Raw genomic sequence first — 10,932 nt, 5'->3', positions numbered from 1 at the left:
CCAAATATTTCTCCCTTCTTTCATCCTTGAAAACTATTGCTACGTCGCTCAGATCTTGGCTATAATCACTGTAAACATCCTCAGTCTCGTACACCGCCATGTTTGTTTACCTGAGTGACAGCACTCCGATGGCGTCACTTCCGGAAATGAGACTGAACAGCGAGCGGTAGCTCGTCAGGCTGCCACCATCAACTATAAATGTCATTTTTACTAATTTACCATTCGCTTTCAAAAATCAAACAAGGTACAACATAATTACAAACAATATATAACATATTATGCAAAGTTGATGAATCATGTCAGGCACCCTTTACATTTTTTTCTCTCCGAAAATAGTCTGTTTTGTCTGCAGAAAACACATCATTCACCCTACGTCACTAATAACTGATAAGTACGTGATGTTACAGGTAAAACGTACAGCATACCACTGTTAAAAAAAGCCCACCATTTTTACATGTTTATGCTGCACTGATTTTTCATCAAGCATTGAGATTTCGCACTTTGTTTGGTGGTCCTTGAATGCACCATAGTTGCTGGGAGACGCAAAAGTGAAACTTCTACATAACAATCCGACCTGAAAACGATGACTTCGTCCCTTGAGCCGAGTTCTGGTCGGTTTTCGCTGTGGAGGAAAGTATTTAGAAAGTAGAACCGACTCTCTAAAAAGAGCCGAAATTTCCATCACTATCATATGACTTCATTTCAAAAAATGTGAACTATCCCATGAAGATATGTTATTATTTTTAATGATATTATCACATTTACCTTGTTAGCTTCCATCGCTCGTCAGCAATGCTAATTGAAGCGACAAAGGGAAGGTTCTGGAGCTGCATCTAATAGTTCCAACCATCTACTGTACTTTTATTCTTCGGAATAAGCTGCAGGACAAAAACAAACAAGCTGCTGGCTGTAAATTGTCCCCGCGCCGGTATTTGGACACCGCTACTTTAGGAGAAATCGTCTCACATATTGTAAATTAACACTATTTCCAACAAAGTACATTTTTCAAATCTCTACCACGTTTCTGTGACATATTTGACCTAAAAGGTGCCATAAAAAATCCAAGAATATTAGGTATGAAAGGAAGGGAGGGGCAACAAAGTGACATAAGAAGGGAAGGATGCTCCTGACTGTGGTAGACCAAAGAGAAGCAGTGAGGAATGCAAGTGAGGATGACTCCCCAGCACTGCATCACAATGTACAGACAGCAGTTTGCCCATCCGGGGCGAGTGGAGCGAACACCACTTCGACCCACTTCTGCACACAGGAGAAACAACCCACAGCCCCGACCGGTAAGAAGCAGAGGCTGATGATTCCTCCCAAATAAGTCGAATGCTGACCTCAAGGGTCGGCGTTAAGGGGTGTAATTGTGTGGCTGGTGCTCAGTTCAGAATAAAATATAATCGTGAAGTATTACTTAATACTATACTATTTGGGATTGTTGTTGTGGTGTGCTGAATTATAGAACCCTGTTCAAAATGACACTTGATAGCCATTCAGCAAATAAAAATTATAATATAAAAAATATTTAGATTTTTTTGTAATGATTAAATATTATCAGTCGGCTATATTATTCACATAATTAAAGAAAAACTATTTAAAAAGTTATAGTTTCTACATACTTAATATAATTTCTGTATATTTCGATGAATCCCTTAAAAATAAGGAGACAATCCATCCAGTGTATTGTTATGTTGTCTTGTTGCCTTGGTAGGACTTTCTTCTTCCACGCAATCTAAAGACCTTCAACAAACCATCGCAACTTCAGCCTTCCCCCCCCGTGTTTGCTGGCCATGAGTGCTTACCCCCTGCCAGACGTTTGTCATCCTATAGTCCAGTCAGGACTTGTCCTGTCAACACTGCAGGCCCAAGAAACCCACAACACATGCCTGCCATACACCCACCCGCAGTGCAAGACCTGCCCCGACGCTCTGCCACCTGTGTCCACCTTCACTCACCATGGTGATGTTAGATATTTATTCTACAACTATTCTTTCTTTTAGTTGGGGGGCTTTGGTACACAAGGACAGTTGCCTTCTCATGCTCCATCTGAACTTATTCTTCACAGGAAGCACGGAGACATCAATCAACTGAAAAGATCCAACGTTAAAAACACTCCTGCAGCCTGGCCAATAACGTTACGATACAGAAGGTCTTGTATACCATAATGGAACCCATTATGGTGCACTTTTTTACAACTAATATTAATAATGAATAACTGCTATTTTTACTGCATTGGTTTCTCAACAGTGGGGGCTACAGCTGTTTCCATGTGGTGAGGCCCTCCCAGGCTGATCATTACATCATACACCCCCAGTTTGTCTCTGAATGCCAACATTCGATCAATACGGGGAGCTGCAACATGAGTAATTGTTAAGCATGCTATTGCTTCATTCACCAATCCTCCACAGTGGGGGAAATAGTTATTTGAGCCCCTGCAAATTTTGTAGGATATAATATATAATGTATATATTAAGTAAAAGGTTAGAAATGACTGTCTTAACTAATTAAATCCTGTGTAAGTATAATGATTTTCTTTTGAAGGATGAAAGCTCCCCATTTCAAAGTTGTCAGCATTTTTATTTGTCTGTATCAATGCAAAAGGGAAAATGGAGAAATCTAAACATAAAAAATCCAGAGTGTAATTATGTGACAATAGATGGGGTTACAAAAGGCGATGTGTTGAAGGTTTGTCTTTTCATAGCTTCTCTTGTCAGCATCTATGGACAGAGGAAGAAGGGGTGTGGTTAGTAATAAACAATGTAACATTTATACAAGAGCTTCCATAGAAAGCAAACATGAAATACACCAGTGCAATCTAACGATATTCTGTACAGGAGCTGAACATCTCTTATGTCCTCTCAGAGTGTGCCTGAGTTTTCTCTGGGTACTCTGTTTGCTCCCACATTGCAAAAACAAGCACGTTGGGTTAATCGGAGATACCAAATTGTCCAGTGTTGTCTGTATATACCCCGTGATTGGCTGGTGACCAGCCCGGGGTGTGCCCCACGTCTCACCTAAAGTCAGGTGGGATAGGCTCCATCTTGATGGAAAAGGAATGTTTTCAAATTGTGCTGCTTCATTTTTCTTATTTGTGATCTCCACAAAAACAGGACCCAATGAAGTGAGTCAGTGTGTGTGTGTGTGTGTGTTTATTCGTGCGTGCATATTAAAGGGTACATAAAAATGTCTTTGTAATTCTTTAGTCCACTCTTTTACTGTACTTTTATTCAGGTACTCTGCCAGACCTGCCAACCATGAAGAAAGTTTGAGTTCCCCCAGTCCTTTGACTTCCACAACGCAGTATTACGGCCACACTGGAAAAAAAATTCAAATCTGAGATTGAGAATGAAATCATAAATTTACGACAATAAATGTGTAAATTTACGAGAAAACATGTAAATTTACGAGAAAAAAGGTTATAATATTTATTACCTTTGCCCAAGGCCAACAGTCACATAAGTCCCCGCTTTTCATAGCCGTCTCAGGCAATGCCTGTTATGACGGAGTATTAAAATAATCGGACATTTTGAGAATAAAGTTGTAAATTTACGAGAATAAAGTTGTAACTTTGTTACAGGCATTGCCTGAGACAGCTATGACAAGACCGTTGGCCTTGGGCATGTGGAGGGCTGGGGGGTAAGGAAGGCGGAAGTGAGCAGGGCTAGCCATGCTAATCTGTTTGTGTTCAACTGCTCTGTTTTGCTGCCACGTTATAAATAAAAGAGCAAAGTCTCCTTCCTTCCTGAAGAGCAATGCTCTACTTTCCCTTTGATGCGTATGACACCATGACACTGACTATTACAACTTTATTCTCCTAAATTTCAAGATTCAAGAGAGTTTTATTGTCATGTGCATGGTAAAACAGCAGTTATACTATGCAATGAAAATCTTATTCTGTTCATTCTCCCATTTATGACTTTGTTCCTCGTAAATTTGCAACTCTGGAATTTCCGACTTTATTCCTCAGAAATTTACAACCGTATTCCCGTAAATTTACGACCTAATTCTCAGAAATGTACGATTATTGTCATAAATGTACGACTTTCTTTCTCGTAAATTGACGACTTTATTCCTCATAAATGTAAGACCTTTTTCTCGTAATTTTACGACCTTATTCTCAGAAATGTACGCTTGTCGTAAATTTACAACTTTTGTTCTCGTAAAGTTACGACTTTGCTCTTGTAAAGTTACAACTTTATTCCTCGTAAAGTTAAGACTTTACTTTATTCTCAAAATCTCAGTTTTTTGTTTTTTTTTTCCAATGTGGCCCTCATACTCCGCCGTAGATTTAGCACTGTGGTGGGAACTGTGATGTTATGTATTATATAAATATTTATTGTGAATAAAGACAACAAACGACAAACCTTTGTGTTAGCGTTTTTGTTAGTTATTAGAACAGGTGTCACGAGACACCCAACTCACAAGACGAGGCGATGCACGAGATTGGGTCCACGAGAAAGAGACGAGACAAGATTTTAACATTAATTTGAAGAAAAGAATAATGAAAAAAATACTTGATGGCCAAACTTTATTTAACCGCGGCACAAAACAATGCAGGTGCATTTGGAAATGTTTACTGCCCCACAAATTGATGCTAAACAATATTTTTGGGCTGCAACGACTCCTCGGTTACAAAAAATAGAGGGTTTTTTCTGCCTCGAGGAATAGCTTATGTCACCAAGGCGCTTACGTTAGTTGAAAGAAAGCGCTGAGAGAAAGCGACAAGGCAACGAAAGCGGAGAAAAACAAAATGTAAAAAAACAGACAGAAAAATGTGGCCAAACGCCAAGCGACGTGTACCCGTTGTAACGCGGCACTCACATACCACAGCAGCACATCTTACATGTTGCATCATCTCCTCCCGAATGGAGCGGAAGATCCGAGACAAGGTCAAATTAACGTAGCATAAATCAGTGAGATTAAGGAGCAATGTATCCCACTACAGCTGTCTTCATTTTACTTTGAACACTGCAAAAAGTCAGTATCTCATAAAGAATAGGACTTGTAAATGCACAGCCATCAACATAATGCAATATGTCATTTAGTCTTAGTAGAGTAATTATTATTTCTCTCCTTTTCCAGTAAATAGTTACAGTCTGGGATGGATGGATTCATCTACAAAAGCACCATCAGGTAGTCCATCAGACCTGAGGAAATACACTTTGTTCCTATTTAAGAAATAAAATGCTTGATTAATTAACAAATGAAACCAATTGGTCGTTCATTATTTCATGAAATGCTTTATTCTCTCGTGTATTTTATAATTGCTCTTTAACCAAGCAAAAACATGTTTTTGAATACTCGATTGTTAAAATATTCAAGAGCTGCGGCCCTAGATTAATTGAATTTATATAATCATCGCAAGACGAAAAATCTCGTCATGTTTTAATCTCGCGGGGTCTCGTGACACCGCTGGTTATTTGTATCCACACTTCATGTTTTTCTCGCTACATTATGCTCTTTTGCTGTTTTGTTTAATATTATTTCTACTCTTTCTTCGGGTTTAGTGCGTGACGTGACGTCAATTCTGTGAGCAACCACATATCTCACCCACCATTTAGCTTGTTAGCGAGGTTTAGACTTGCATATCACGCTACGAGCACAGACTGAACAGGACCCAAAACCGGCGAAATGCAACAAACCGCCCAAAGAGCAGCGATCAATGCATGCCGTGTACAAAAAATGCGTACATGTTGGCAGGTCTGCTGTTAAGCATTAAACGGGAGACTCCTGGCCTAGAGGGTGATTGATGCTTTAATCTAAAAAACACACACACATTCTACCAAAACAAATCAACATTTACTTAAATTAAATCTCCCTTTTCAGGAGTCACGGTCAACACATGGGACTGTCAATGTTGCATCAAATTTGTAAGAACGTGTCAAATACACACCTTCCACAGACAAATAAACAGCTGCTCAACCAATGAAGTTCATGACAACAAGATGCAGGACAGTGTGAGCGAACAGGAAGTCTGCAAAGGCTCTCTCTGGTGAGATGGACAGGAAGTCCCCTTTGTTCTGTGGGTTGATCTGGATACGAAGACACACTAAACAGACGAGATATACAAGGTTAGCATTACAGTATGCCCGTGCATCACGGTCAATTATGTAAACGCTGACGTCATCGACACCCCTGCCACCACCGGGTAGATTGCAGTCCTGTGGGAAACTCCATCACCTTCATGTCAGCGCTACAGGTTGGTAGTCGCTGAGACCAGATGGGGTGTCTTGCGTGGTAACCAGGACCAGAGAGGACGTTTTCAATAGCACCCGCAACTTTTCTTGGTGATGGGAGTTTACTTTCCAGCTTTCGACGATAAAAGTCCTTGGCCTGTCACACTTCAGCTTAAGCTATTTTGGTTGTGCAGTTCCTTCAGGTCATTCTGGGTTTGTTGTTGGAGAACACAACCTAAGATGGCATGATGATGCCCTCAGAAGCTGATGGACCCGGTAACCCTATGTGGATCACATAGTACGCCCTGTTGGCGCAATCAAAGCAGCACCTTACTGGCCTCCGGGCTCAATTTTCTGACAGCTTTTGTGGTGCATGCTTTGAACTTTGTGGTCCGATGATTGGGGTAAAAGGAGTGAAACACTGCGTGCATCCTTGGGGTTTGCATACAGTAAGTACATTGTTTTATTAAAGAGAGTCGAGTCCAAAATACAACGATTAAAACCTCCTGAGATAATAATGAGAGACAACAGCTGCAGATACTGTAACCTAAATTGTATGATAACAAATAAATACCCTGTAACAATTTTAAAGTTGACCGATTTCTGTCCCAAGTGTTCCATACAACGTCTGAATCGCCATATTCTCTTGCACGTGCCAAATCAAATAACTAATGTTTCGGCTAACGTTCTGAGAACAGACGTTCGCATTAATGTTTCAAAGACACACTCGGCATTCAAATATACTCTGCTCCGTCTTTAACTCACCTGCGAGAATGAAAGAGCCGACACAGGAGATGAAGCCAGACAGAAAGCTGTTGAAAGGGAACGTTCCAACAAGCAAACAGTACAGGAACTGGAGCGCTCCCGTCAGCAGGATATACAACAAATAGGCATCCACCACTTTCAACTTATTGGGCGTCGAGGTGGTGTATTCCTCAAGAAACCGGGAAATCACAGACAGAACCGACGCCGACATTGTTGCGCTGTTTTTTTTGGTATAATTTTTTCAACCGCTGTCGGGGAGCTAAATCTGCACAATGAGTGACGTGTCCATGAAACACGGAAATCGTTAAGGTGCTACATAAAATGTATTCCGGTCAAGACTTTCCGGTAGGAAAGAAGAAAGTACGGATCAGGCCTCCAAAGATATGCTCAGAAGATAAATAGAGGCGCCACTCTGACGCAATTTAATATCGCTTCTTATGTCACACGGCAAAGTAAATATACACGTGGGAATAATATCTAAAAATGCCGTGTTCAAATCATAGGTTGGCATTTATCGGTGCTGAGTCCCCCCCCCCCCCCCCCCTCCCTTTTTATATTTTTTTCAAGCGCACAACGGGTGAGGAATCGTCCTGATTCAGAATCTTTGTACTTGGTCAACTGACCAAAGAATGTACAAATTACAAAACATGACAATCGGTAGTTTACAATAGTGACGTAAGGAGGACACAAATTACTAGCAGAAATAAGTCAAGAGGGTTTTCATGTTCTCACCGGGATAGTTAATTAATGGATCCTACTCCGACCGCGACCGTACCACCATTTAAACATTTAAATGTACCTGGTACACAGTAGGTTTGATTACGTCACACCTGAATTGATTACACAGTTTGTCACGATATGGGGAGTATTTGTACTGAAAAATACATTTTATATTGCGTTTAATCATCTCCCAACGAATGCGCGATCATTGTAATCCTAGTCCAGGTTAAATTAATTGTAAACATCCATTGAGTATTAGATTACATTATATGTAGGGGTACTGTAATGTATTTACGTTACTTTGGTTGTAAATATAATCCATTATTTATCTGAAATTAATATTTAATGATAACTCTTCTTCTTCTTTTCCTTTCGGCTTTTCCCTTCAGGGGTCGCCACAGCAAATCAATTGCCTCCATCTAACCCTGTCTTCTGCATCCTCTTCTCTCACACCAACTACCTTCATGTCCTCTTTCACTACATCCATAAACCTCCTCTTTGGTTTTCCTCTAGGCCTCCTGCCTGGCAGTTCCAAACTCAGCATCCTTCTACCTACAGTATATATTCCCTATCTCTCCTCTGGACATGTCCAAACCATCTCAGTCTGGCCTCTCTGACTTTATCTCCAAAACCTCTAACATGTGCTGTCCCTCTGATGTACTCATTCCTGATCCTGTCCTCTGCTCTGTCTTTGTCCTCTTCATGTTCCTCAGCACCAGAGTCATCCTCCACACCACCATCCTATGCTGTTAGGCTACACTATGGCCTACCACTACTTTACAGTCACTGATCTCCTTCAGATGACAGCGTCTACACAAGATGTAGTCTACCTGTGTGCTCCCTATGTTCCTGTGGTGGACCCGATGGCCCAGAGGTTTGGGGACGTCACCGGCTTGGATGTGTCCACAGCAGAGCAGCTGCAGGTAAAGTGGGCGTGATCACACCTTCTCACTGCTTGGCCAGAATGAAGGAACCGCCATTTGGCCATTTTGTGCTGAAAGTCTCCACTGTTAGGCCGTTTCATTGGTAAAGCTTGTGTTGCACAGAAAGTGGCCAGAGGCAAACTTCAACTTGCAGATGAGCGACGTGCAGGCAGGGGGCGCCACAGTCTTCACGGATGCAGGAGCTGCTGCATCCTTTGACAGGCTTACCTCATGAGGTGCAGTCTAATGACATCCAGTCAGAACTGTATCCAAAAATTGTGGCTGGAACTAATTGTCAAAATATGACAAACACCTCCAGTATTTTGTCACGCACCACAGTAAACCGTGTACCTAATGAAGTGTCCATGTTGGTTTCCTGTCTGAGTCACCAAGGGACGGCAGTGTTCTGGTACAATCTTCACCCCAGCGGAGAGGGAGACTATCGGACTAGACACGCCTCCTGTCCCGTCCTCGTGGGAAGAAAGTGGGGTGAGTGCTGACGTTAAAAGAACACGTTCATACCGTTTTATGATATATTTTTTGTCTCTGTCCAGTGGCCAACATGTGGCTGCATGAACGAGGGCAAGAGTTCAGGCGGCGTTGTCCTCTCCGAAGGTCCAAGTGAGCACGTATCAACTGGTTTACAAATTAAACCACGAGGAATCCACTTTGTACGCTTTGTATCAGTGTGTTACCGTGACCACCGCCATCTGTTGTGCGGCTAAAACAAACGGTTAGCTGTGATCACATGTTTTGGAGACTCGCTGCTTGTTTTTCTCATTAATCGATTATCGGAGCTTTTGCGGATGATCTTTTGGTTGACTTAAAAAAAAGAAAACAAGTCTGCCTTTGGGTTATTTTGGATCAGCTCCACCCCTTCTTTTTCTTCCGTGAGTGCCTGCGTCCGCCTGTCCCAGTATGTGAGAACATGTCCATCTGTCCATGATAGTGTGGCAATACAGACACGGGACATGGACTAGACAGACTACAGTACAGTACACTAAGTCCCCAACTTACGAAACAGTTGGTTTTAGACGACCGTTCTTAAGTGGAATTGTTCTTAAGTAGTGGAAAAGTAATATTAGCAATGATATAGGTACTACATGTACGTGTATACATATACAGTATATGTGTATGTATGTAAATATGAGTTTGGATGCAGTGGTAATATTAAACCAGGATAATGAATGAAAATAACAATAATAAAAGTGATATAATAAAACGTAATGATAAATGTTATTTACATTTGAAGAGGAGTGGTCGAGCATACGTCGTTGTGGAGGAGGAGGAGGAGTTATTGAAAAAAAGGACAAATGGTGGTGGTGGTTAGACTCTTCTAAAAGAGGTAGTGTTCTGTGGGTGCAGGCCTATTAACTCTTCATAAACTTTAATCACACGCTCTGTCCGGGTTGTATAATTTAGCTTTCCATTTAGCTTTACACTGTATCTCCCCAGTCTAACTCTTCCTGTGTTGGTCTCGTTAGCTCTAAGGCTGCATTAGCAGTGTCACAGTGCCCTCTACCGGTCAAGCATGTACAGTAGCAGTAGAAATACTGATTGAGCGACTACAAGGCAAAATTAAATAAAATATAGACCAGTCGGCTTGTGTTCGTATCCGTGAATGTTCGCTAGTCGGGTGTTCGTAAGTTAGGGACCTAGTGTAATCTCTTGTTAATTGTGTTAATTGGTTCGTGAATTCCCACAAAGTAGGATTCCTTATTCATAAATTGAATATTTTTGTAGCGCATAGAGCATAGAAAATCTAGTTATGGGCTTCTAAATATGGTTTTTGACATTATTAGAGCCCTCTAGACATGACATAACACCCCTATACACACCTATTACCCAATACAATAGACATCATAAGAGAAAATAAAACATTTAAGACATAAATAAGACTCCTGCTCACGTGTGTTGCTGTAAATGTGTTGCGGTGCTGGGAGCTGAGTGGGTGCGGACAGGAAGTGATGTCAGGGGTGTCCAAACTTTTACCACTGAGGGCCACATAGTGAAAAATGAAAGGATGCAACTTTGCCACTTTGATATTTTGTAAAGCAACACATGTAGATAAGCTAGCAAGTTATTTGTATTTCAAGACCAAACTGCATCTCAGCTTTGTCTTGTACGTGAAAAAGCATATTAACATCAACTTCACTCTCTACTCCCCCCCCCCCCCCCCCCCCCCATTTTTGCTGGGGGTTTATTTTTTTCTAACTATTTCAACTTCTTAATCTTCATAAATGTTGTTCTTGTAATATTGACTTTATTCCCACAATATGACTTCCCCCCAAATAACGTGAACATTTCAACTCTGTGCTACTAAAATGTAAAACTATTTTTACTCA

General features: G+C 41.1%; 1 protein-coding gene and 1 long non-coding RNA gene across 2 annotated transcripts; one reads left to right on the top strand and one right to left on the bottom strand.

The window, feature by feature from the left end:
• Nucleotides 1–2,559: 2,559 nt before the first annotated feature.
• LOC129177045 (dolichyl-diphosphooligosaccharide--protein glycosyltransferase subunit DAD1) lies at nucleotides 2,560–7,262 on the bottom strand. The gene is made up of 3 exons (XM_054767736.1): nucleotides 6,945–7,262; nucleotides 5,897–6,052; nucleotides 2,560–2,720 (listed from the first exon to the last, which is right to left on the bottom strand). Exons 1-2 carry the CDS (start codon nucleotides 7,153–7,155, stop codon nucleotides 5,922–5,924), a joined length of 342 nt encoding a protein of 113 aa, XP_054623711.1. The 5' UTR covers nucleotides 7,156–7,262; the 3' UTR covers nucleotides 2,560–2,720; nucleotides 5,897–5,921.
• A 336-nt stretch (nucleotides 7,263–7,598) lies between these two features.
• On the top strand, nucleotides 7,599–10,750 carry LOC129177005 (uncharacterized). Its single transcript, XR_008569562.1, has 3 exons — nucleotides 7,599–8,587; nucleotides 8,711–9,076; nucleotides 9,142–10,750. It is a non-coding gene; the product is annotated as an uncharacterized LOC129177005 (long non-coding RNA).
• Nucleotides 10,751–10,932: the final 182 nt, after the last annotated feature.

This window comes from Dunckerocampus dactyliophorus, chromosome 2, assembly GCF_027744805.1.
Source record: "Dunckerocampus dactyliophorus isolate RoL2022-P2 chromosome 2, RoL_Ddac_1.1, whole genome shotgun sequence".
NCBI classification, from domain to species: Eukaryota; Metazoa; Chordata; class Actinopteri; order Syngnathiformes; family Syngnathidae; genus Dunckerocampus; species Dunckerocampus dactyliophorus.
This window is presented reverse-complemented; position numbering and strand designations above follow the sequence as displayed.

What these genes read in the sequence shown, in the direction of transcription:
- LOC129177045 (XM_054767736.1), bottom strand. Translation starts at nt 7,155, where the DNA reads ATGTCGGCGTCGGTTCTGTCTGTGATTTCCCGGTTTCTTGAGGAATAC. An exon ending in CGGCTCTTTCATTCTCGCAG is followed by an intron (nt 6,053 to 6,944) that starts GTGAGTTAAAGA and finishes TCGTCTGTTTAG; the next exon opens with TGTGTCTTCGTATCCAGATC.